General features: G+C 41.7%; 1 protein-coding gene across 1 annotated transcript; it reads left to right on the top strand.

Annotated features, from left to right (window-relative positions):
* Nucleotides 1–88: 88 nt before the first annotated feature.
* LOC106585918 (excitatory amino acid transporter 1) lies at nt 89–27,415 on the top strand. Its single transcript, XM_014172659.3, has 10 exons — nt 89–284; nt 1,653–1,947; nt 3,432–3,569; nt 13,021–13,225; nt 13,866–13,908; nt 17,103–17,368; nt 18,611–18,844; nt 18,941–19,135; nt 20,396–20,530; nt 21,534–27,415. The coding sequence occupies exons 2-10, from the start codon at nt 1,767–1,769 to the stop codon at nt 21,739–21,741; spliced, it is 1,605 nt and encodes a 534-aa protein (XP_014028134.1). The 5' UTR covers nt 89–284; nt 1,653–1,766; the 3' UTR covers nt 21,742–27,415.
* The last annotated feature ends 382 nt before the right edge of the window (nt 27,416–27,797 follow it).

Below are 27,797 nucleotides of genomic sequence, written 5' to 3'. Positions count from 1 at the left end.
TACAATCTCCTCCCTCTTCAGTGAGCCTCCAGCATGTGAGAGAGTTTTGTGTACCGCCTCCCTCCATTCGCTCACTGGCCCTTTCATTCTCTCTCTCCCTCATTCCCTCTCTCTCTCCTCTCCAGCGCTGGTCATCCCCTCGCTCCCTCCTCTCCAGCAGTGGTTGCACCAGATCCTACTTAAAGAGCTACTCTTCTCTCTTGTTTATTGACTGAGATTTACCCCAAATAACCCTGCAAAGGCCAAGAAATGACTCCCTAAGGAAGATATCCTAAAGTTTAAAGGTACAGTAGCAACTCTCTTCACACTTTTTAAAATGTGTTTATCTGACTGAACCACTGGCTGTGTGCTACTGTTGACTCATTACTCACTACTGATTAGTCACTATGTGGCAGTTCACTATTGGTTGCTTCTATTAGTTACTCACTATCTGGCAGCTCAGACTGAACAAAAGCTTTCTGTGCTTCCACATGTGGCATTACTAAAGCAGTGGAGTTTTGCTTCCTTCAGTTCTATGCTGTTTCATAGTAGCCTGAGCAATGTAGCCAACCTGGACTCAGGGGTAGACGTAACATAGTAAAAGTAAATCAAGAAAACTCAAATTTGTATGATATGTTAGGTTTACGTTGGTATGTCTTAATTTTTGAATGTGCATCATCCATTTCGTATATCCTGTTGCGAATTACAATTTGTACAATATGTTACGAATTTGCAAAACGTATGAAATGCCACGAATTTAAAATAGTTGTGACTAACATTATCTGGGTTGCTAACGTTAGCTAGGCTAGGGCTAAGGTTAAGGTTCGAACATGCAACCTTTGCATTGCTAGATGTTCGTTATATGTAACCGTCTGTCTTATGTAACCATACCAAAGATAACATATTATGCTAATTTGAGGGTCCCGGATTTAAATTGACTGTGTTACGTCTAGTCTATGAGACCAGGCTGGCTCCTACAATACAACAGCTACTACATAAAGAACTTGTCTGTATTCCTTATATTTTCAGTTCAGATTTATTCATCTTTATTTTATATATTTTGTATACGTACATACAGTATATATCACAGATGTTCACCTAAAACCGAAATCTAAAAGTAAATTATTGTTGATCAGATCGATGGCAATAGATAGATGACTTTCTTTAGGTTATATGACTTACTTTCTGTGAAAATATTATCCAATCCATGTGATTTGATGTTGCTTTTGTAAAAGTTCCCATTTCTTTCTGTTCATTCCCACTTGCCCCTTGAGAGTTTAATTAGTGATTATCATTGGAACGTGTAGGTCTACATACTGTACAGTTTTTGAGGTTTTAGTTGTCTGATACTTAATAGTGATATTTCAATGGATCATTATGGTACATTTCCACTGGCAGGCTTTGCACTAGGTTTTGGTCCAGAGATTGTGGTTGGTAAGTGTGATGATTTGGGATGGTTGCTGGTTCGAATACCTGAGCTGATAAGGTAAAAATCTGTGGACATGCCTTGAGCAAAGCACTTAACCCTAATTTGCTCCAGGGGTGACTGACCCAGTAAAACAATGCATTTCACTGCACCTATCTGGTGTATGTGACAATGAAACATTAATTAAACAAATAGATATTATAGCCCTCTTCTTCTCTCACATGTTCCACCCTCCTTCCCTCCCCAGATTGTCTCATCTCAGCTCTAAGACCAGTGTGGGGAGCCGGACACAGAATCAGGATCTATAGGTCCTCACAGGTGCTGGGATTTAGTGGTACCAGCAACAGCACTACCAGCAACTATGACCAAGAGCAACGGGGAGAACCCGCAGGCCCGAAGCCGAGTCAGACAGATCCGCGATGGCCTCCAGTCCCGTTCCCTGAAGGCTGTGCAGAGGGTGGAGAGTGTCACTAAGGATGATGTCAAGGGTTTCTTCCGCAGAAACGCCTTTGTGATCTTCACTGTCGCTGCGGTCATCATTGGTAAGTGTTGTGTCTTTTAGCCTTTTAGTTTGAGAAATGAGAAAGGGCCAGGAAGAACAGAGTTGGTATTAATTTCCTCATATTCCTCATCCTCTCTCTCTCTCTCTCTCTCTCTCTCTCTCTCTCTCTCTCTCTTACACATGCACACACAAATACACACAGAAATACACACACACACACACACACACACACACACACACACACACACACACACACACACGACACACACACACACAAACAAATTATTAGATTTCCTTAAAAAAAAAATTGATAATGCATTGTGTTGAAGGTTGGTATCCACTAAGAATCAATGTTTTCATATTTTCCTTCTCACATCATACAAAATGGGGACAATTTGGTCACGATTGATAATCTGCTGTGTCACCAGTGCATCTGATAGCAGTGTAACTTCCCACCATGCCTTCATGCTCCCAGGGAAGAATAATGGCGAGTCAGATGAAGTGAGTGGAGGAACCCTTCCCTAACCTCTAACCTCTGCCCATTGACCCCTTAGCCTATCCCAGCAGGATCATAGCCGGGAAAAGCTCTGTGATAGAATTCCACACACAGCCCCCAGAGAAAGGGTCAATTGAAGTGCCTGCCCCTCCTTTCCTGAACTCTAACCCTGCCACCTGGAGTCATGTTGAAATTAGGATCACACTAATAGAGTGGCCCAAATGGCACCCTATACCTTATATTGTCCACTACGACTATAGGCTCTGGTCAAAAGTAGTGCACTATATAGGCATAATATGGTGCTATTTGGGACACACACTCAACTTCTGTTAGGAGTTTTCGAACAAAGGGAACCTTTTTCAATCCCTTATACATTGAGTGGACAAAACATTAGGAACATTAGGAACTGTTCTTTCCATGATATAGACTGACCAGATGAATCCAGGTGAAAGCTATGATCCCTTATTGATGTTAAATCCACTTTAATCAGTGTAGATGAAGAGGAGGAGACAGGTTAAAGAAGGATTTTTAAGCCTTGAGACAATTGAGACATGGATTGTGCATGTGTGCCATTCAGAGGGTGAATGGCCAAGACAAAACATGTAAGTGCCTTTGAACGAGGTATGGTAGTAGGTTCCAGGCACACTGGTTTGAGCGTGTCAAGAACTGCAACACTGCTGGGTTTTTCACGCTCATCAGTTTCCCGTGTGTATCAAGAATGGTCAACCACCAAAACGACATCCAGCCAACTTGACACAACTGTGGGAAGCATTGGAGTCAACATGGGCCAGCATTCCTGTGGATCTCTTATGACACGTTGTAGAGTCCATGTCCCGATGAATTGAGACTGTTCTTAAGGAAAAAGAGGGTGCAACTCAATATTAGGAAGGTGTTCCTAATGTTTTGTACACTCAGTGTAGATCTCTTTAATTAGATATAAATCTGTGGGATTATTGTGGATGGATAATTGCATGGATCTGTTCCAGTCAGACTATAATATAGATGCGGTTGTTTATTTTATTTGACAGGTATAGGGCTGGGATTTGCCCTGCGGCCATACAAGATGACCTACCGCGAGGTGAAGTATTTCTCATTTCCTGGAGAGCTGCTGATGAGGATGCTGCAGATGCTGGTGCTTCCCTTGCTGGTGTCCAGTCTCATCACAGGTTAGACGAGGAACCACCTGTTCCACCACACCACACTGGAGATGGGTGAAGTTACCCCTAGACGCTGATCATGGGTTAGTTTAGTTCCCCCCCCCCACTAATGGTTTAGGTTTTGTTTGATGAAGGGGAAGCTGATCCTAGAGCTGTACTTCATCCAGGAGCATGCCCGCTGCTCATACCGTGGCTTTAACTCCACCAACATTGTCTATGCTGTTGCGATACTACTGCTGAGAACATGAATGGTTTTAGCTGGACAAGTAGCTATAAGAAATGAACTTCTACTACGGCCCTAAAAACACAGATGTAAAGTTCCCTCATCAATCTACACATAATACCCCATAATGACATCACAATACCCCATAATGACATCACAATACCCCATAATGACATCACAATACCCCATAATGGCAAAGCAAAAACAGGTTTTTAGAAAATTGTGTTAATTTATTAAAAATAAAAACATATCACATGTACATACATTTTCTGACTTTACATCTCTGTTAGTGAGCATTTCTCCTTTGCCAAGATAATCCATCCACCTGACAGATGTGGCATATCAAGAAGCTGATTAAACAGCATGATCATTACACAGGTGCACCTTGTGCTGGGGGTCAATAAAGGGCCACTCTAAAATGTGCAGTTTTGTCACACAACACAATGCCATAGATGTGTCAAGATATGAGGGAGTGTGCAAATGGCATGCTGACTGCAGGCATGTCCACCAGAGTTCATTCCAGAGAATTGAATGTTGATTTCCCTACCATAAGCTGCTTACAATGTCGTTTTAGAGAATTTGGCAGCATGTCCAACCGGCCTCACGCCAGCCATGGGCCTCCACATCGGGCTTCTTCACCTGCGGAATCGTCATTGGGCGGGTGCTGAGGAGTATTTCTGTCTGTAATAAAGCCCTTTTGTCCAGAAAAACATATTCTGATTGGCTGATTCTGGGTCCCCAGTGGGTAACTTCTCACGTCACCCCGCTCCTCCGCACACTCCACTGGCTTCCATTTGAAGCTCGCATCTGCTACAAGACCATGGTGCTTGCCTACAGAGCTGTGAGGGGAACGGCACCTCCGTACCTTCAGGCTCTGATAAGTCCCTACACCCAAACAAGGGCACTGCGTTCATCCACCTCTGGCCTGCTCGCCTCCCTACCTCTGCGGAAGCACAGTTCCCGCTCAGCCCAGTCAAAACTGTTCGCTGCTCTGGCACCCCTATGGTGGAACAAGCTCCCTCACGACGCCAGGACAGCGGAGTCAATCACCACCTTCCGGAGACACCTGAAACCCCACCTCTTTAAGGAATACCTGGGATAGGATAAAGTAATCCTTCTAACCCTCCCCCCCCTACCCTCCCCCCAAAAAAGATATAGATGTACTATTGTAAAGTGGTTGTTCCACTGGATATCATAAGGTGAATGCACCAATTTGTAAATCGCTCTGGATAAGAGCGTCTGCTAAATGACGTAAATGTAATGTAAATGTAAGCCTATTCCCTCCAAGGACCACTCATGGCTGCACCCCTGCCCTGTCATGTGAAATCTATAGATTAGGATTTTCCTCATAAGAACTTTATCTCAGTAAAATCTTTGAAATTGTTGCGTTTATATTTGTGTTCAGTATATATTGATAGATATTGTTATGTGATTTAGGTGAACACTTTCTTTGCTGTTTCTTGACTTTACCATGTACCTCTGAGGTCACGTCCTAATGGCACCCTATTCCCTATATAGTGAACTTCTTTTGATCAGGCGAAGTACACTATTTAGGGGAATAAGGTGGTATTTAGGACATAACCTGAGAGCAAACAGTATTCCATGTTTGCCAGTGCATGTTTTTTGGGGCCAGTTGTGCTTCTAAATGACCTTACAGGACGGTCATGTTCCATTTGTTTTTCTCTGTCCCAATTCTTAGCCAACGTGCAAAGTCAAGCCAAAACATCAGTGATGTTTCCGGACGGGCTTGTACCTGGTCGTGTCTGCTTGTTTGTATTTGACAGGAAGTGGGCGTTATGCATGTGGCCTCTGAGTGGTTGCTCACAGTGAGTGACAGAGAGCTGGCCCAGTTCCCTTGAATTCCTCTTGGCCTATAATAACACGCTTTGTACCGTGCAGCTCTTCATTAACATATCCTCTGAGCTAATGTCACATGATACATGATAGTAAACAAAGCTCTGTGTTTTCAGACTATAGCTCTTCAAGAAATCCCTGTAGTATGTACAGTGGTGTAAAGTACTTAAGTAAAAATACTTTAAAGTACTACTTTTACTTCACTACATTCCTGAAGAAAACAATGTAATTTCTACTCCATACATTTTCCCTGACACCCAAAAGTACTCGTTACATTTTGAACGCTTAGCAGGATCGGAAAATTGCCTAATTCACGCACTTATCAAGAGAACATCCCTGGTCATCCCTACTGCCCCTGATCTGTTGGACTAACAAAACACATGCTTCATTTGAAAATGTACTTACTATGAAGGTGATATGTGGCTGTCCCACCTAGCTATCTGAAAATTAATGCATTATCTGTAAGTCACTCTGGATTAGAGCATCTGCTAAATGATTAAAATGTCAAATAGAATAATAGTGTGAAAATGATGATAATTCCCTTTTAGTGTAAGAGCTGTTTAAAAAGACTGGTGTGATGGAGTGTTGGCCTTCCTAGTGACATCACCAGGCAGTCAATTAGTTAATAAACCAATAAGAAAGAGAGTTTCAAACCACTCAGCCAATAACAACTAGTTTTCAGTTTTCCCCTCCCCAATCAGACCACTCCCAGTCAGTCCTTGCAAAAAGCTATTTTTGTTCATTTTTGACCATTTAAATTGAAAGCAATCACGCTAAGGTACTTAATTGTTACCCAGAAATTATTTGATATTGAGATAAAAACGGCTGCATTGGATCTTTAATCAATGCATTTGTAGGTACATCTGCACAGTATGTTTGTTAGCTAGCCAGCCAGACTGTAATTTAATAGGATCTGTGTTCAGACTGAGCTCTGGGATGTTGTGGTATTGAGCATAAACCTTCCAGGTTTCAGATCTGTTTTGGGGGAGTAAAGATAGGTGATTGAGTGTTGTTACAGATGAACAGATGGAATGGAGAGAGCGTAATGAAGGTGAAGAGTGAACTGAACAAGAGTTGTTGTGAGACTAGGTGGTGCTGCTCCTGTGTGGTCGCGGGTCTCTTCACCCAACAGGAGCTTCCGACTCGGGTCGAGTAGGGTCAAGGGTCACGGTGGCCATGCAGAGACAGCCTGGAGAGACAAAGCAGTCTTTCTCTCACCTCATGAAAAGAAACTCTTCCAGTAAGATATTTTGTGCCTATGTTTCCCAAAAAAAGCATTTCACACTTTAAAAACGTGAGGGGGATGTTTTTTTCCCCATTTTTACTGGTGGCAATTTAATCTATAATTCAGGATTTGACAATGGAGGAAAGATCCATTGAAAGTGAAAGGAAATGTTTGGGTCTCGTTGATACTGCGAACTTTGTAGACTAAAGTAAACCTCCAAAAACAGTGAAGAAGAGAATAACTTTATTAAGGAGCATAATGGGAAATTATTGTCTGAAAATATATAATCTAATCAGTATTATTAGATATGTGAAAGTGTTTCCTCATCTAGCATACTGTGTTAAACAGCTGTAGGAAACATTACGTTGGTCATTGGCTCATAAAACCGCTGCAGGGTTTGATTTACACTATGAAATGGGAAACTCTTGTTGCCTGACTACATTGGAGTCTATGGTTAGAGAATGACATCGATGTTAACATTGGGTTGCTGCCACATTGGGACTTGAAATAAACACTTTGATTCAGACTACGACATATAGAGAATGTAGGGACATTTTTTGGGATCCCATCAAATGCAAACATGGTAGTGATAAAATGGATGGATATTGTTGAGCTTGGCTAATATGACTTCTAATGGTACAAAATATGTTACATGCAACTTCGGATTGCAACATTGTAAGAAGAGAGAAACATTTAAATATATTGTGTCATACAACATTTAAAGGGTTTGACACTTTTATACGGAACAAAAACATAAACGCAACATGTAAAGCGTAACATTCACTAGCTGAAATAATCTGAGAAATGTTCCATATGCACAAAAAGCTTATTTCTCTCAAATTTTGTGGACAATTTACTTTTTTATTTTTTACATCCTTGTTAGTGAGCAGTTCTCCTAATATAATCCATCCACCTGACAGGTGTGGCTTATAAAGAAGCTGATTAAACAGCATGATCATTACACAGGTGCACCTTGTGCTGGGGACAATAAAGCCACTCTAAAATGTGCAGTTTTGTCACACAACACAATGCCAGAAATGTCTCAAGTTTTGAGAGAGTGCGCAATTGGCATGTTGACTGCAGGAATGTCCACCAGAGTTGTTGCCAGAGAATTTAATGTTAATTTCTCTACCATAAGCCGCCTCCAATGTTGTTTTAGAGAATTTGGCAGTATGTCCAACCGGCCTCACAACCGCAGACCACATGTAACCACGCCAGCCGTGGACCTCCACATCTGGCTTCTTCACTTGCAGGATCGTCTGAGACCAGCCACCCGGACAGCTGATGAAACTGTGGGTTTGCACAACCAAAACATTTCTGCACAAACTGTCAGAAACCATCTCAGGGAAGCTCATCTGTGTGCTCATCGTCCTCACCAGGGTCTTGACCTGACTGCAGTTTGGCGTCGTAACCGACTTCAGTGGGCAGATACTCACCTTCGATGGCCACTGGACAAGTGTGCTCTTCACGGATGAATTCCGGTTTCAACTGTACCGGGCAGATTGCAGACAGAGCGTATGGTGTCGGGTGGGCGAGCGGTTTGCTGACGTCAACGTTGTGAACAGAATGCCCCATGGTGGCGGTGGGGTTATGTTATGAGCAGGCATAAGCTATGGAGAACGAACACAATTGCATTTTATCAATGGAAATTTGAATGCACAGAGATACCGTGATGAGATCCTGAGGCCCATTGTCATGCCATTCATACACCACAATCACATCATGTTTCAGCATGATAGTGCACGGCCCCATGTCACAAGGATCGATACACAATTCCTGGAAGCTGAAAATGGCCCGGTTCTTCCATGGTCTGTATACTCACCAGACATGTCACCCATTGAGCATGTATGCAATGATCTCGATCGACATGTACAACAGCGTGTTCCATTTCCTGCCAATATCCATATGTTGTTTAGTGTATATCCCAATATGTTACTGTTAAATTGTACTGTAATATCTAGATGATTTCTGACATTGCCTGTCCTCCAAAGTATTTTGTTTGTTCCAAGTCATTAGATGGGAGACGAGAGACGTAGAGAGAGAGAGAGATGGAGGTAGAGAGAGAGAGAGATGGAGGTAGAGAGAGAGAAGAGACGGAGGTAGAGAGAGAGAAAGAGACGGAGGTAGAGAGAGAGAAAGAGACGGAGGTAGAGAGAAAGAGACGGAGGTAGAGAGAGAGAAGAGACGGAGGTAGAGAGAGAGAGAGACGGAGGTAGAGAGAGAGACGGAGGTAGAGAGAGGGAGAGACGGAGGTAGAGAGAGAGAGAGACGGAGGTAGAGAGAGAGAGACGGAGGTAGAGAGAGAGAAAGAGACGGAGGTAGAGAGAGAGAAAGAGACGGAGGTAGAGAGAGAGAGACGGAGGTAGAGAGAGAGAAGAGACGGAGGTAGAGAGAGAGAAAGAGACGGAGGTAGAGAGAGAGAAAGAGACGGAGGTAGAGAGAGAGAAAGAGACGGAGGTAGAGAGAGAGAGAGACGGAGGTAGAGAGAGAGAGAGACGGAGGTAGAGAGAGAGAGAGACGGAGGTAGAGAGAGAGAAAGAGACGGAGGTAGAGAGAGAGAGAGACGGAGGTAGAGAGAGAGAGAGAGACGGAGGTAGAGAGAGAGAAAGAGACGGAGGTAGAGAGAGAGAGAGACGGAGGTAGAGAGAGAGAAAGAGACGGAGGTAGAGAGAGAGAAAGAGACGGAGGTAGAGAGAGAGAGAGACGGAGGTAGAGAGAGAGAGACGGAGGTAGAGAGAGAGAAAGAGACGGAGGTAGAGAGAGAGAGAGACGGAGGTAGAGAGAGAGAAAGAGACGGAGGTAGAGAGAGAGAAAGAGACGGAGGTAGAGAGAGAGAGAGACGGAGGTAGAGAGAGAGAGAAGAGACGGAGGTAGAGAGAGAGAGAGAGAGACGGAGGTAGAGAGAGAGAAAGAGATGGAGGTAGAGAGAGAGAGAGACGGAGGTAGAGAGAGAGAAAGAGACGGAGGTAGAGAGAGAGAAAGAGACGGAGGTAGAGAGAGAGAAAGAGACGGAGGTAGAGAGAGAGAAAGACGGAGGTAGAGAGAGAGAAAGAGACGGAGGTAGAGAGAGAGAGAGAGAGACGGAGGTAGAGAGAGAGAGAGAGAGACGGAGGTAGAGAGAGAGAAAGAGACCTTCCATAACAAAGCCATCACCTACAGAGAGATGAACCTGGAGAAGAGACCCCTAAGCAAGCTTGTCCTGGGGCTCTGTTCACAAACACAAACACACCCCACAGAGCCCCAGGACAGCAACACAATTAGACCCAACCAAATCATGAGAAAACAAAAAGATAATTACTTGACACATTGAAAAGAATCAACAAAAAAACAGAGCAAACTAGAATGCTATTTGGCCCTAAACAGAGAGTACACAGTGGCAGAATACCTGACCACTGTGACTGACCCAAACTTAAGGAAAGATTTGACTATGTACAGACTCAGTGAGCATAGCCTTGCTATTGAGATAGTAGGCAGACCACCGTAGGCAGACCTGGCTCTCAAGAGAAGACAAAACGGGGTGGAAACTGAGCGGCACTTCCTAACCTCCTGCCAAATAAATGACCATATTAGAGACACATATTTCCCTCCGATTACATAGATCCACAAAGAATTCAAAAACAAACCCAATTTTGACAAACTCCCATATCTACTGGGTGAAATACCACAGTGTGCCATCACAGCAGCAAGATTTGTGACCTTTTGCCACAAGAAAAGGGCAACCAGTGAAGAACACACACCTTTGTAAATTCAACCCATATTTATGTTGATTTATTTTCCCTTTTGTACTTTAACCATTTGCACATCGTTACGACACTGTATATATACATAATATGACATTTGAAATGTCTTTATTCTTTTGGAACTTCTGTGAGTGTAATGTTTACTGTTAATTTTTTATTGTTTATTTCACTTTTGTTTATTATGCAATTCACTTGCTTTAGCAATGTTAACATATGTTTCCCATGCCAATAAAGCCCTTAAATTGAAATTGAATTGAGAGAGAGAGGGAGAGAGAGAGAGAGACAGAGGTAGAGAGAGAGGCCTCTGTCGTTTTCTCCCTCTTTACGTCAGCTGCTCTAATTACTGCTATGTGTGGACTGCTTGTGGCGAGGGCCCTCATGGCTCTCCCTCCTTGTCCTCTTACTACACATAAAACACTGCATTTCCTTCCGTTGCTTTCTAGAAGAGAAAAAAACATATTGTGGTCAGGCATTTCATGACCCCACATAAGAGGGAAGTGCAGGGGTTTAGAGGGTGGGTGGATGGGTGGATGGGGAGTTAGGGTGTGGGGCCGCCGAGGTTATACAAGGGGTGTGTGGTGGGGCCTCTGCTCACATGAACCCACTCGTTAGTTCTAGCCCATGGCTAAATCAGGCTAATCCGTTTTTTACACTAACTCAGTGTATTCAGAAAGTATTCAGAACCTTTGACTTTTTCCACATTTTGTTACGTTACAGACGTATTCTAAAATTGATGAAATAGTTTTATTTCCCTCATCAATCTACATACAATACCCCATAATGACAAAGCAAAAACAGTTTTTTTGAAATGTTTGCAAATGTATTCAAAATAAAAAACTGAAATACCTTGTTTTTTGTTTGTCATTATGGGGTATTGATGAGGGGGGAAAAACAATTGATCAATTTTATAATAAAGCTGTAATGTCACAAAATGTGGAAAAAGTCAAGGGGTCTGAATACTTTCTGAATACACTGTGCCTTTGTTTTGCTCATCTTGATGTATGTGTAATCTCTCATTTTAAAGTAAACACCCCACTGTTGATGCACAGTTGGCAATGTAGGCCTAAACAGTGCCTTGATTGGCACGATCAGTTGTCTTCAAGATGTTTTTGCCGTAAAAAATGGTCATACAAATCACTGTTCATAAAAGGTCTAAGTCAATATAGAACATCAGACAGACAATCTGCATTTGCATCAGTTCAATAAATGAAGGAACCCTGCACGGAACTTCTACTTCTGACAGGCTTCAAATAAATAGTTCACTTTTGTCTGTTGTGCTAATGCCAGAGATCTGGGTTTGCGTCCCAAAAGGCACCCTATTCCCTATATAGTGCACTACTTTTAAGTGAATTAAGTACCATTTAGGACAGAACCTATACAGAGTTAATGGCCTCATGCTCATTGTCCAGGACCTATAGGAATTGAATAGGTATTGTGCTGGATGGCATCACAATGTCTCCTCTACGCTCCTCTCCTCTAGAACTCTTTGAATAATCCTTCTGGTTCCATTTATAACCCTTTTGAGTTCCATGTAGAACCCTTTACATAGGGTGTTCTACATGGAACCCAAAGGAGTTCTACCTGGAACCACAAATTATTCTACCTGAAACCAAATAGGGTCTTCCTATGGGGACAGCTGAAGAACCCTGTTGGAACCCTTTTCCTAAGGGTGTACAGCACTTTGGTTTAATGAACATTCTCTGTATGAGAAAGTAATTATTTCACTCTAAAGGATGAAAATGCGGTGGCTGCATTTCTTGTTGCCAAAGTGACGGGGGAGAATCAATGTAGCTGTGCAAGCTAGACTAAGTCAACAACTTTTCCCAGGGTTGTCCGAAAGGGAAAAGGGGGGGGGGGGGGGGGGGTAAAGAAAGAGAATTGCAGGCAATAAGATTAGTGTGTAAAGGGGTAGAGCGGAGGAGAGAGACTGGGACAGAGGACCATGTAGGGGTCACACAGTGCACCTCTGAAAAGAACACATACATCACATCTCATTCACACAAAAGGCTGAACTGGGGGAATACCCCATAAGGACAGCTGACACTGAAAATATGTCGCTAACTAACGTCATTGCTAGTAAAGCAAGCTCATTGTCCCAGTATGTTTTCCTCCCCAGAATAACAATAAAAAAATGTCTCACTTTAACATCCTTTACATCCCGTCAAAGAGATTCAAACTCAGGTACAGTGACCCAGCTGAAGCTGTCCAGCCTGGAAGTTACAGCTAGTTTCAATTCCTGTGTGAGAAGAAGTCAGGGGAGAGTGGTGGGCTGTGTCCCAAATAGCACCCTAGTCATTATAGAGGGAATAGGGAGCCATTTGGAACACAAACTTGGTGAGCATGACAGGTCTGGGATTGTCATCAAGTGTTTTCTCTATTCTCAGACTGAATCACCAGGCTGTCTTTTTGTCCCACCAGGCATTGCAGCATTGGACAGCCGTGCCTCTGGGAAGATGGGTATGCGGGCAGTAGTGTACTACATGACCACCACAGTCATCGCAGTCTTCATCGGCATCGTCATGGTGCTCATCATCCACCCTGGGAAGGGCTCCAAGGATGAATTCAAAAATCAGCAGAAGATTGAGCAGGTCAGCCCTGCTGATGCTTTCATGGACCTCATCAGGTAGGCCATAATTATTGTCGTGTATTCAGGGTGGTGCCCTGACCGGGACTCAAACCCAGGTCCAGCGTTTGTCAACCCAACACCTTAACCGTTAAGAGATCTGAAATTTGCTGACGAGGTCACTTGGTGTTGGGTTAGAGTCGCAACTGTACATTATACTGCTTCCTGTTGCTGTTCTGTTGTTGTTTCCTGTTGCTGTTCTGTTGTTGTTTCCTGTTGCTGTTCTGTCTTTGCTTCCTGTTGCTGTTCTGTTGTTGTTTCCTGTTGCTGTTCTGTTGTTGTTTCCTGTTGCTGTTCTGTTGTTGTTTCCTGTTGCGGTTCTGTTGTTGTTTCCTGTTGCTGTTCTGTTGTTGTTTCCTGTTGCTGTTCTGTTGTTGTTTCCTGTTGCTGTTCTGTTGTTGTTTCCTGTTGCTGTTCTGTTGTTGTTTCCTGTTGCTGTTCTGTTATTGTTTCCAGTTGCTGTTCTGTCTTTGCTTCCTGTTGCTGTTCTGTTGTTGCTTCCTGTTGCTGTTCTGTTGTTGTTTTCTGATTTTCTCTTACATTCACATGAGTAATCAGTTTGTCATTGTAAAGGAAAATAAAAAGCAAGTACAATACTTTTTCAGTACTGAGATTTGATTGGTTTGTTTCTCTCTTCTAGAAACATGTTCCCTCCAAACATTGTGCAAGCTTGCACACAGCAGGTAAGTCCTTTTCTGTTCCAAAATGTTAACCTGGACCGTACATCGATCTCACTGACAGATTGGTACGAAGGGAACAATGTGAAACGCAGATCAGTGCCATATCCAGATAGTATTAACAAAGCATAGTAATATAACCCACAGGGGAATATCAAAGTCCACTGCTTATCGCAAATACACTGAGTATACCGGACATTAGGAACACCTCCCTCAGAACAGCATCAATTCATTGAAGCACAGACTCTACAAGGTGTCGAAAGCATTCCACAGGGATGCTAGCCCATGTTGACTCCAATGCTTCCCACAGTTGTGTCAATTTGACTGGATGTCCTTTGGGTGGTGGGCCATTGTTGATACACTGGTGAGTGTCAAAAACCCAACAGCGTTGCAGTTCTTGACACAAACCGGTGAACCTGGCACATACTATATCATACCCCTTTCAAAGGCACCTAAATAATTGTGTCTTGCCCATTCACCCCCTGAATGGCACACATACACAATCCATGTCTCAAGGCTTAGAAATCCTTCTTTAACCTGTCTCCTCCCCTTATTCTACACTGTTTGAAGTGGATTCAACAGTTGACATCAGAAAGGGATCGTAGCTCTCACCTGGTCAGTCTGTCATGGAAATAGCAGGTGTTCTTAATGTTTTGTACACTCAGTGTACATTACATATTATACAATAATATATACAATTTAGCAGATGTTTTTATCCATGGAGACTTACAGTCATGCGTGCATACATTTATCATATCGGTGGTCCCAGGAATCAAACCCACTATCCTGGCATTGCAGGTGCCATGCTCAACCCACTGAGCTACAGAGGACCAGGTCTTTTATGTAATAAAGTGTGTTGGTTTTTTCATTGTTAATCTGTTCATAGAAATCTACCTACCTGTATACAGTGGATTTGGAAAGTATTCAGACCCCTTGACTTTCCACATTTTGTTACGTTACAGCCTTGTTCTAAAATGGATTAAAAAAAAATCCTAATCAATCTACACACAATACCACATATTGACAAAGCAAAAACGGGTTTTTAGACATTTTTGTTAATTTATTAAAAATAAAAACTGAAATACCTTATTTACATAAGTATTCAGATCCTTTGCTATTAGACTCGAAATTGAGCTCAGGTGCATCCTGTTTCCATTGATCATCCTTGAGCTGTTTCTTCAACTTGATTGGAGTCCACCTGTGGTAAATTCAATTGATTGGACATGATTTGGAAAGGCACACACCTGTCTATATAAGGTCCCACAGTTGACAGTGCATGTCAGAGCAAAAACCAAGTTATGAGGTCGAAGGAATTGTTCGTAGAGCTCCGAGACAGGGTTGTGTCGAGGCACAGATCTGGGGAAGGTAACCAACATTTTTTAGCAGCATTGAAGGTCCAAGAACACAGTGGCCTCCATCATTCTTAAATGGAAGAAGTTTGTAACCACCAAGACTCTTCCTAGACCTGGCCACCTGGCCAAACAGAGCAATCAGGTAGAAGGGTCTTGGTCAGGGAGGTGACCAAGAATCCAATGGTCACTCTGACAGAGCTCCGGAGTTCCTCTGTGGAGATGAGAGAACCTTCCAGAAGGACAACCATCTCTGCAGTACTCCACCAATCAGTCCTTTATGGTAGAGTGTCTAGATGGAAGCCACTCCTCAGTAAAAGGCACATGATAGCCTGCTTGGAGTTTTCCAAAAGGCACCTAAAGGACTGTCAGACCATGACAAATAAGATTCTCTGGTCTGATGAAACCAAGATTGAACTCTTTGGTTTGAATGCCAAGCATCAAGTCTGGAGGAAACGAGTCACCATCCCTACGGTGAAGCATGGTGGTGGCAGCATCATGCTGTGGGGATATTTTTCAGTGGCAGGGACTGGGAGACTAGTCAGGATCGAGGGAAAGATTAACAGAGCAGAGTACAGAGAGATCCTTGATGAAAACCTGCTCCAGAGCGCTCAGGACCTCAGACTGGGGCGAAGGTTAATCTTCCAACAGGACAATGATTCTAAGCACACAACCAAGACAACGCAGGAGTGGCTTCGGGACAAGTCTCTGAATGTCCTTGAGTGGCCCAGCCAGAGCCCGGACTTGAACCTGATCGAACATCTCTGGAGAGACCTGAAAATAGATGTGCAGTGACGCTCCCCATCCAACCTGACAGAGCTTGAGGAGATCTGCAGAGAAGAATGGGAGAAACTCCCCAAATACAGTTGTGCCAAGTGTCATGACGTGCCCTTGGGGGAAGGATCATAGGCACCCCCCTCTCTCTCTCCACAGTTTTATGATGGTCATAAATACCTGCAGGAAAACTCTCTCTCTCCCACTCTCAGCAATGGAAGTTAAATCCCTTTGTTACCACAGGGAGAGACGTTGCAGAACAGTAAACAGTATTTCTGTATTCCAAACATTTGGAATGGTCCATGGGTATTTAACAATCCTGTCGAATTTGGTAATAATTTGTGATGTAACTAAAGACGGTTGAACAACATAACTGTATCTCTGACTGTATATATTTACCCGTTATCAGACTCACATCCAAATGTAGAGGAACGTATATGATTAAATATGAAACTATTTGTGAGAAGATGTAATGCGATGTTAGCCTTCTAAATGAGAAAAAAAAATCATATGAAGTCTTAACCAAGTCAGTGGCCACGCCCACATGAGCACAGCAATTACATTGGCGTCTTAGAACGCCCCTTTTTCCCAGAGTGTATAAAACCCACTTCCAACAAAATGTACATTAGGCCAACGAGACCAACAGCATGAGCTGAGGCACGTAATGGCTAGAACTCTGAAACGTTCAACAGAGAAGAAGAAAATCTTTAATCATGTAATAATTACACATAGAGAATTGATTTGATAATTTAACAGTCTTCACATTAATGATAGTCCAAGACACTCTTGTAGCATCATACCCAAAAAGACTCAAGGCTGTAATCGCTGCCAAAGGTGCTTCAAAAAAGTACTGAGAAAAGGGTCTGAATGTGATATTTCAGGTTTTTTTGCAACGTTTTTGCTTTGTCATTATGTGGTATTGTGTGTAGATTGATAAGGGGAAAAAACTATTTAATCCATTTGAAAATTAGGCTGTAACGTAACAAAATGTGGAAAAGCCAAGGGGTCTGAATACTTTCCGAATACACTATATACACTGAACAAAAATCAATAAAGCTTTGCACCTTTGCCCTACAGTTTAAAACGCAGTACGGAAAGAGAGTGGTCCATGTGAAGATGACGGTGAACGATACCTTGAACGGGACCAAGGGGCAGCATATCATGCGGGAGGAAGTGATCCCCATCCCGGGGCAGGTGAACGGGGTCAATGCCCTGGGTCTGGTCGTGTTCTCCATATGCTTCGGTCTCATCATTGGCAGCATGAAGGAGCAGGGCAAGCCCCTCAAGGACTTCTTTGTCTGTCTCAACGAGGCTATCATGAGACTGGTGGCCATTATCATGTGGTGCGTGGTGTAGTGTTAGGCATGGTTTGAATTAGGTTTAGGGCGAAGTTGCCCGTAGACATTGATCTTGGTTCAGTTTTAGGATTGTGGGACTGGAAGCTTATCCTAAATCTGTACCTAGGGGAAACCTCACCCCGGAGCGTTCAAATTACAAGGTGGCTGAGAATTACAGGGTGGCTGGGAATTACACGGTGGCTGGGAATTACAGGGTGGCTGGGAATTACAGGCTGGTTAGGAATTACACGGTGGCTGGGAATTACAAGGTGGTTAGGAATTACAGGCTGGTTGGGAATTACAGGCTGGTTGGGAATTACAAGGTGGCTGGGAATTACAGGGTGGCTGGGAATTACAGGGTGGCTGGGAATTACAAGGTGGCTGGGAATTACAGGGTGGCTGGGAATTACAGGGTGGCTGGGAATTACATGGTGGCTGGGAATTACAGGGTGCCTGAGAATTACAGGGTGGCTGGGAATTACAGGGTGGCTGGGAATTACATGGTGGCTGGGAATTACAAGGTGGCTGGGAATTACAGGGTGCCTGGGAATTACAGGGTGGCTGGGAATTACACGGTGGCTGGGAATTACAGGCTGGTTAGGAATTACAGGCTGGTTAGGAATTACAGGCTGGTTAGGAATTACAGGCTGGTTGGGAATTACAGGCTGGTTAGGAATTACAGGCTGGTTGGGAATTACAGGGTGGCTTGGAATTACAGGGTGGCTGGGAATTACAGGGTGGCTGGGAATTACAAGATGGCTGGGAATTACAAGGTGGCTGGGAATTACAGGGTGGCTGGGAATTACAAGGTGGCTGGGAATTACAAGGTGGCTGGGAATTACAAGGTGGCTGGGAATTACAGGGTGGCTGGGAATTAAAGAGTGGCTGGGAATTACAGGGTGGCTGGGAATTAAAGGCTGGTTGGGAATTACAGGCTGGATGGGAATTACAGGGTGGCTGGGAATTACAGGGTGGCTGGGAATTACAGAGTGGCTGGGAAATAAAGCGTGGCTGGGAATTTAAATCTCAATGTACCGGTCTCTCACCCATTTAATGAACCTCTATATCTATCCAATCAAGAGAAAATACTTAAAAAAATAAGAAAAGTAGAACTTGGTGTTGTGTACTATGTGATAATGGAAGTGTGTTGATCTTGACGGTACCACAATAACGTGATTATCAGCACTCGCTTGTTATTGTGCGCCTAAATTTGACATTGGATTTAATTTGCTTTTTTTTTTGCATCAGGTATGCACCCGTTGGTATCCTGTTTCTCATAGCTGGGAAGATAGTGGAGATGGATGACATCACAGAAACGGGCGGCCAGTTGGCCATGTACACTATAACAGTCATCATTGGCCTGTCTATCCATGCCTTCCTGGTACTGCCCACACTCTACTTTGTGATCACACGGAAGAATCCCTTTGTCTTCATCTGTGGAATCCTACAGGCTCTCATCACCGCATTGGGGACCTCATCTAGGTGAGTTGTCATGGTGACAGACAGTAGATCTGACTTTTCTGACTCCTAATGTCTCGTCTGTCTCTCTCTCTCGCCTCTCCTCCTGTTCACCCTCAGCTCAGCCACGTTGCCTATCACCTTTAAGTGTCTGGAGGAGAACAATGGGGTAGATAAGAGAGTGACACGCTTCGTGCTGCCAGTGGGCGCCACCATCAACATGGACGGCACCGCCTTGTATGAAGCTATCGCAGCTCTCTTCATAGCCCAGGTCAACAACATGGACATGAACTTTGGACAGATCCTCACTATAAGGTATGTCCATCCAGTCCATTAACCAAGCTCTTTGGGATGAATCATGACTTACGCTTAGTCTCCCACTAACATCAATGCATCTTAACTTCATGGAAGTTAAGATATATTTTTCTGGGATTTAATAAGCTTCTGGGAAAAGGAGGAGCTGCAGAGGTTGGTTTCCTTGAAACTGAATGAGTCAAGGGTTTGTTAAGGATCGGTGTCCCTTCCACGGGACGGTTGAGCTAACGTAGGCTAATGCGATTAGCATGAGGTTGTAAATAACAAGAACATTTCCCAGTACATAGACATATCTGATATTGGCAGAAAGATTACATTCGTGTTAATCTAACTGCACTGTCCAATTTACAGTAGCTATTACAATGAAAGAATACCATGCTATTGTTTGAGGAGAGTGCACAATTTTGAACATGAAAAGTTATTAATAAACAAATTAGGCACATTTGGGCAATCTTGACACAAAATTTTGAACAGAAATGCAATGGTTCCTTTGATCAGTCTAACACTTTGCACATACACTGCTGCCATCTAGTGGCCAAAATCTAAATTGCACCTGGGCTGGAATAATACATTATGGCCTTTCTCTTGCATTTCAAAGATGATGGTACAAAACAAATACAAAATAACGGTTGTTTTTTTCTTTGTATTATCTTTTGCCAGATCTATTGTGTTATATTCTCCTACATTCCTTTCACATTTCCACAAACACCAAAGTGTTTCCTTTCAAATGGTAACAAGAATATGCATGTCCTTGCTTCAGGGCCTGAGCTCCATGCAGTTAGATTTGGGTGTGTCATTTTAGGCAAAACATTTTAAAAACTGATGTGTCCACAGAACTAGAATGACAGCTAGTGCGTTCATCTAATCCAATGTTTTCCAAACTCTGTCCTCAGGACCCCAAACAGTGCATGTTATTTTTATTACCTTTATTTAACTAGGCAAGTCAGTTAAGAACAAATTCTTATTTTCAATGACAGCCTAGGAACAGTGGGTTAGCTGCCTTGTTCAGCAGCAGAACGACATATTTTTTTTTTTTACCTTATCAGCTTGGGGTTTCGATCTTGCAACCTTTCAGTTACTAGTCCAACGCTCTAACCACTAGGCTACCTGCCACCCCACTACACAGTAGATTAGTTTATTATTTGAATCAGCTGTGTAGTGCTAGGGAAAAAAACATGCACCCCTTGAGGACCGAGTTTGGCAAACCCTGATCTAATCTAATCTATTTATTTTGTTGTGTCTCTCTGTCCTGTGGAATAGCATCACGGCCACAGCAGCAAGTATCGGTGCAGCTGGGATACCACAGGCTGGACTGGTCACCATGGTGATTGTGCTGACCTCTGTTGGACTGCCCACTGATGACATCACCCTCATCATTGCAGTGGATTGGTTCCTGTGAGTACAGTCTATTTTCTGTAACAATTATTTATAGTTTGACTGATATGATCATCTTCTAAAGAAGTTTGGATATTTACTGTGTGGACAGTGTCAGACACAGGGATGGAATTGAAGGATTTGGGATCCTGACCAGCTGGACTAGTAGACTACAGTTTCTACCAGCCCATGTGTTGTTCCTTGTTCCACTAGCCAAGTGTCCAAAATCTATGCCATGCCATATTTAAGAAGACAGAGTTCGGGCTATATTTTGGCATATTTTCTACTAGCCTGGTCTGAAAACTAGCCAGGGACTAACGGGTTAGTTTAATTTCCATCTCTGGACAGAAACCAAAGCCTTAGGGAAGACTCAGTCAGTATAGGTAGTGAGAGACTCCCTTCACATTCCATTCTCCCCAATCCATCTGTTTCTGATTCTATCGACATGTGATTCCTCTAGAGATCTCATGCATGGGATCTAGTGGCTGAGCGTTTCCACTTTTATTTTCAGAGGTTATATAAACATACCCATTGTGTTCAACGATAATCATAATATTGTTGTATATTATATATTTTGTATTGTAGATATGTAGAGGTGTAATAATGTTACATGTAGTGTTTTATATTTGATTTCCTATGTCATGTAAGTGCGTTAATATATTTGGACCCCAGGTAGAATAGCTGCTGCCTTGGCAGGAACTGATGGGTCCCTAATAAATCCTATTAAATACAAATACTGTCCACCAGTTTGTGAAATGATACGCCTGGTTTCAGTTTGCCAAACCTCAAATTGTAAATAAACATTTTTTTTCTCTCTAAGAAATAGGCTGGCTAGTGCATGCCTTTGCAAAATGTCACACCAAAGTGTTGCCTCTGTGTAAACCTTGCCTTTTCTTTGGGGAGAAAAATATTTTAGAAAATGAGTCCCTTGTAGGAAAGCTGAAAGAGTAATATTCTGAGTGTTATATTCCCTTTCTGTACGGTATATTATCTCTAACAACTGGACTCCCTCCATTTTATACAGAGACAGGTTGCGTACCACCACTAACGTGCTGGGAGATTCCATTGGCACAGGTATTGTTGAGTATCTGTCTCGTCATGAGTTACAGTCCAAGGATGCGGAGATGGGGAACTCTGTGGTGGAGGAGAAAGACAAGAAATCATACCAGCTCATCGCCCACGAGAACGAGTATGAAAACGAGAAGCCTCCAGACAGTGAGACCAAGATGTAGGACCACAGTTTGACCACTGTGGTGTTTTTAATCCCATGGTAAAGGGAAGCAACCCATGTCAATCCTCAAAACACTACAAAAAACGACATTGTTTGTTTAGACCAAGAAGCTGAACCAAGAGTATGTACAGGATGTATTTTATTTGATCAAGAGTTCCGCAGCTGTTCGTGCTGATGAGATTTCATTGAATAACTTCTGCAGCCGTTCGTGCTGATTAGATTTCATTTAATCATTTCTTGATATTGATCTAATCAAGAAGATACAGTGGGGTCTGAAATCATTAACACCGTTGATAAAAATCAGCAAAAATGACCGTATCAAATAAATAATTAAAATACTGAGTTATATTGTATGCACAAAAAAAGAGAAGTTATATTATTTTATACTTATAGAATTGTGCGGAAAAATAGATTTTGTTTAAGAAGTCATGTATTCTTTTTTCAAAAAGGTAAGGGTCAAAATAATTGACACCCCTGTTTTCAATACCTTGTAAGGATAACTACACTGAGCCTTTTGATACAAAATGTAATGAGTTGGAGAACACATTGGGAGGGATCTTAAAGACCATTCCTCCATACAGAATCCTTACAGATCCGTGATATCCTTCATCTGCGCTTATGGACTGACATGAAACCACCTGTGGTTTGAATTGAAGAGGGCAGTCCATAAGTGCAGACAAAGGGTATCAAGGACCTGGAAAGATTCTGTATGGAGGAATGGTCGAAGATACCAATGTGTTCTCCAATCTTATAACACATTTTAGAAAAATGCTCAGTGTCATTATTTTTGCAAGGTGAGGTAAAAAAACTAATATTACTCGTTAAACAAAATCTATTTCTCTGAGCAATTGTATTAGTACAAAATAATATAATTAAAAAAAGAAATGGAGCATACAACATAGCTTAGTATTTTAATTATTTTAAACAGTATTTTTTGCTCATACTTGAGTAAAAGTAAAGATACCTTCGTAGAAAATGACTCAAGTAAAAGTGAAAGTCACCCAGTAAAATACTTCTTGAGTAAAAGTCTACAAGTATTTGGTTTTAAATATACTTAAGTATCGAAAGTTAAAGGAATTGCTAAAATGTACTTAAGTATCAAAAGTAAAAGTATAGCTCGAATCCCCCAGCTGATAAGGTAAAAATCTGTCGTTCTTCCCCTGAACAAGGCAGTTAACCCCCTGTTCCTAGGCTGTCATTGAAAATAAGAATTTGTTCTTAACTGACTTGCCTAGTTAAATAAAGGTTAAATAAATAAAAAATAAACCATTTCACATTCCATACATTAAGAAATCCAGACGGCACAATTTTTTATTTTTTATTTTTATTGACGGATAGCCTGGGGCACACTCAGACATAATTTACAAACGAAGTGCATGTGTTTAGTGAGTCCGCCAGATCAGAGGCAGTAGGGATGACCAGGGATGTTCTCTTGATAAGTGTGTGAATTGGACCATTTTCCTGTCAAAATGTAAAGAGTACTTTTGGGTGTCAGGGAAAATGTATGGAGTATAAAAAGTACATTATTTTCTTTAGCAATGTAGTGAAGTAAAAGTAGGCAAAAATATAAATAGTAAAGTACAGATTCCCCCCCAAAACGACTTAAGTAGTACTTTAAAGTATTTTTACTTAAGTACTTTACACCACTGATCTTTATGGGTGTCAACCATTTCAGACCCTACTGTAAATCAATGGTTTTAAGTGCCTAGTATGAATTACATACATAAAATGTTCAACTTCTGAATTAGATACCCTTCAAACAATAATGAGTCATTAGGACATCCCCAGGATGTCACAAAATGGTCTCCTAAAGTTGTCAGGACGTTGTGTCATGGTCCCTCCTGGAGGTTTTTGTCTAGTTTCCAGTTCGTCCCCTAAAGGTCAAAAAGAAATGTTCTCCCCTGTAGTTTCATTACACATCACCCCCTGATCAGCATATCCTAAATCCAGAGGTTGTGAGTTAAAATTGAAGGTGGGGTCATATTGAAAAGTCAGTACGAAGTGATCATGTCAAATGTAATCATTGATTATAGATTTTTACACTATTTTAGATGAACAGCCTACCACTTGCCTTAAAACCGCCATACCATTATATTACTTATAATGGTTTAGGACACATGGGACCATCACGTGACAAAAACTTCCAGGGGACCATGACACAACATCCCAAGAACGTTCAGGGGACCTTCAGGGGACCATGACACAACGTCCTAAAAACGTCCCCGGGACAAACTAAGACCTATAAAAAGGTCCCCCAGAGAATGTGCCCTTGGGACCATCCGAAACCCTTAAGGGACCTAACCGGAACGTCACTGATTGTTCTCAGGAAGTCCCCTGTTTGCTGGGTAGGGAATAACTAAGCATCCCTGCCACTCTTCTATAGGACGCCTTTACCATACCCTTTGATGGTGTTTAAAGTTCAACAGTTTGACAGAGATGATTTATTTTTGATAAGTCAGATGTGAAATTATGTGGTCTTTTGTTGGGTCTTTGCATCTTGCTTTTGTCTCTTATGCCATTTAAAAAACAATTTTTTACGGCTGACAAACCAGAATAGGTTGCCAAACCCTTTGCGTCAGAGCTTTTTAGATTGAGGTTTTTGTTTGTAAAACTGCCAAAATATTCATTTCAACCAGAGGTGGGATTTGAACAGTATGACATTTTCACATAATCATAATCGTACCAAAAATATAAACAATTTCTGTATGTTACAATTTTGGTCATGCCTTTTTGTGTAAAGACATTACAGGGATCCCTATTATGGTTGAACACGTTTCATGATTTGATACTGAAACCCTTGATGTCTAAGGTCTCTATTTTAACAAACGTAATGCAATGAGCGCAATAGCTGGCGGTGGCATGAAAGCGCTGGGTTTTGATGAATAATCAAGTTGTGGGTGTGTCGAGACGTGGCCCCTCACTGGCCAATCAGAACATGCTCCATGGTTGCTTCAAGTTGTGCATTTAAGGTCTTTTATGTATTGTGTTGTCGTCAACTCTAATTCGAATGTTAGTCCATTATAGCCTAGTTCCCTAAATAGCCTGCCCCCATATTAACTAAATATGTTGAACATGTTTGCAGTCCACATTGATCTAGTTGCATTTCTTCAATATTGAAATAGATTGTTAAACATAGGCTGTAGCGTGCTCACTAATATAGGGGCTAGGCGTACTCTTTATTTCATGCTGGACATGGACATGCAAGACGTAGTCAATAAGTAATATTAAATTCCCTAGGCTATTGATATAGCCAAAGAAGACAGTATATCATTCTAATCAAATTCTAATAAAAATGAAACCACAACTTGTTTTAAATAGGCTATGTTTAAATACAGTTACAAGCACCGTAATTGCTGCGTTGGGCGTATAATACAGACAAGGCAATTTAGACTATGGAGGGTTTTACGCGATTCCAAACTGGATAAAGATCCAATATGAAGAGAAAAGGAGAATGTCCGCTCACCGTTATACTGCTCGCAAAATGTCATGTTTTATAAACATTATGGAACCATCTCACACATCATATTTTCACTTCTCCAGAAATTTCAGATGAAATTGCATTTGAGCCTTAAACCAGCCTCACCATAAACCCATGGAAGGTGAATCTTAATCATACGTTTATCAAGTTCATTAAATGAAACATTAAACAACACGTTTTTCAAACAACAGTATTTCTAAATAGGATCGGGTCAGAAGCATATCATAAATCGCTTCTTTCGTTCCATGGTACTGTGTGCACACGCAGGCCTAAATGTCTTCACGCATAACATATGCACATCTACAGTAAACGAAATACTAGGTTCCTGTCAATTGTATCGTTCCCTATGTGCGAGGCAGATTCTCAAAAAAATCGGCCAATAACATAGCATTATAGGAGGACTGAATAATTTGGAGGAGCGTGTCTTCGGTAATAGAAGGGGCGATCTTTGAAAACGGGGATGGATAGCCTACTTGAACAAGCAAAATTCAGGTAGACCAATTCAAGCACCTTTAATCATAAGCTACTTGGATAATGGCCAGGATAAAAACCAGCACCAATGTGATCCTGCTAAACCAGCCTTGGTTAAGGGGAGGATAGGTTATGCTTGGTTTTCTAGCAAATTAAACGAAATAGGGGGGAAACCAATCGTTTTTTTAATGTTAATAAATATGAGATTCACCAGCACAAAAGACACATCTCTCCTTCTATGGGCACCTATGAGTCATGGCAGGATAGGCTGCGCTTCCTCTCTAAAAATCCATTCCATTATCAAATCTGTTACATGTCAAGACCTGCTTTTTGTGGGTCTTAAAACGTACCTTTAGCGCTGCTAAAATTGTCACTTGCGCTCGTTTTTAAGGACACACATCAGATATTGGCACCCCTCCCACCTCAGCGCCATCGAGGTGACGTTAAACAGCTAAATTGCCAAACCTGGCATTAGGCCTGGAAAATGCCAGTGCGCCAGTTTTTACATGATGAAATTGCAAACTGACGTGCCTTTGACACTTGTTCCTCCTTAGAGCCAGCTGTAAATAGACCACTAAAGGTAATTGGTACTTTTCTGCTTTTAAACTTTTCAGTCTATTATTCTCATCGAGATCCTATTAAATTGTAGTTCCCAGTTCTATGGTTATACTGTCGTACTGATTGGGCAGAAGAAAATCTAGAATGTAGAATTGAGTGTGGTTGTTATGTGACATACCCAAAAGGTGCGACAAATACAACTTGAATTAACATGAATATTGAATTAACTAATAGAAAATGTATTCACGCTCTAAATCTCATATAGTGAGAATTTTACATTTCTTCTCAATTTCTTTGCTAGAAATTGTTTTGTATAGAAAAAAGGTTTTGATACATGTATATATAGAATTTGAAGAGTAAAAGATTACTTTAGGAGGATGATGGCTGTGAAGTTTCTGTAAAGACATTCCTTTGAGAACTAGAAGAACCCCCTAGCTATTAAGAACCTCCTTAGCTATTAAGAACCCCCTAGCTATGAATAATCTCCCTAGCTATTAAGAAACTCCCTAGCTATTAAGAACCCCCTAGCTATTAAGAACCCCCTAGCTATGAAGAACCTCCCTAGCTATTAAGAACCTCCCTAGCTATTAAGAACCTCCTTAGCTATTAAGAACCCCCTAGCTATGAATAATTTCCCTAGCTATTAAGAACCTCCCTAGCTATTAAGAACCCCCTAGCTATGAAGAACCTCCCTAGCTATTAAGAACCTCCCTAGCTATTAAGAATCTCCCTAGCTATTAAGAACCCCCTAGCTATGAAGAATCTCCCTAGCTATTAAGAACCTCCCTAGCAAATGGGGTGCCATTTGCGTCCCAAATGGCACCCCAGTCCCTATATACGTAGTACCCTATTTATATTACACTATTTTTGACCAGAGCCCAATGGGCCCTGGTCAAAAGTAGTGCACTACATAGGGAATAGTGTGTCATTTAGGAAGCATTCCCAAATCCCATATCTACACCGGCTAATAAGTGGAAGCTATGTGAAACAAACTTTTGAAAAGATTTAATGAGTTCCATTTGTTTACAATTGATTTTGGTGTCATGTTTGATATGTTTGTTTGTTAGCGCTTCAAATAATTAACGACAAACATAAAAATCCCCCAAAAATCTGAAAGCAAATGCAGATTTTTATTTGTATAGTTTTTAATAAAACATGGACCTTAAAAGACCTGTGTCATTTTGTGTCCTCGTGTTATCATCTGTCCTTTTCTCTACTTTTACTTTTTTTAAAATAAGCATGTGATCTGATATTCTTGAAATTGATGATACGCACGTTGGCATAGAAATACCGGTTTTAATTGTAGCGAGAGGAGTGTATATACAGTATTGTGCAAAAGTTTTAGGCAGGTGTGAAAAAATGCTGTAAAGTAACAATGCTTTCAAAAATAGACATGGTAATAGATTATAGATTATATTTATCAATTAACTAAATGCAAAGTGAGTGAACAGAAGAAAAATCTCAATCAAATCCATATTTGGTGTGACCACCCTTTGCCTTCAAAACATGTCTATTTTTGAAAGCATTCTTACTTTACAGCATTTTTTCAC

Source organism: Salmo salar, chromosome 24, assembly GCF_965601325.2.
Source record: "Salmo salar chromosome 24, fSalSal1, whole genome shotgun sequence".
NCBI lineage: Eukaryota > Metazoa > Chordata > Actinopteri > Salmoniformes > Salmonidae > Salmo > Salmo salar.
The sequence above is the reverse complement of the archived record's forward strand: the minus strand, read 5'-3'. Positions and strand labels throughout refer to the sequence as shown.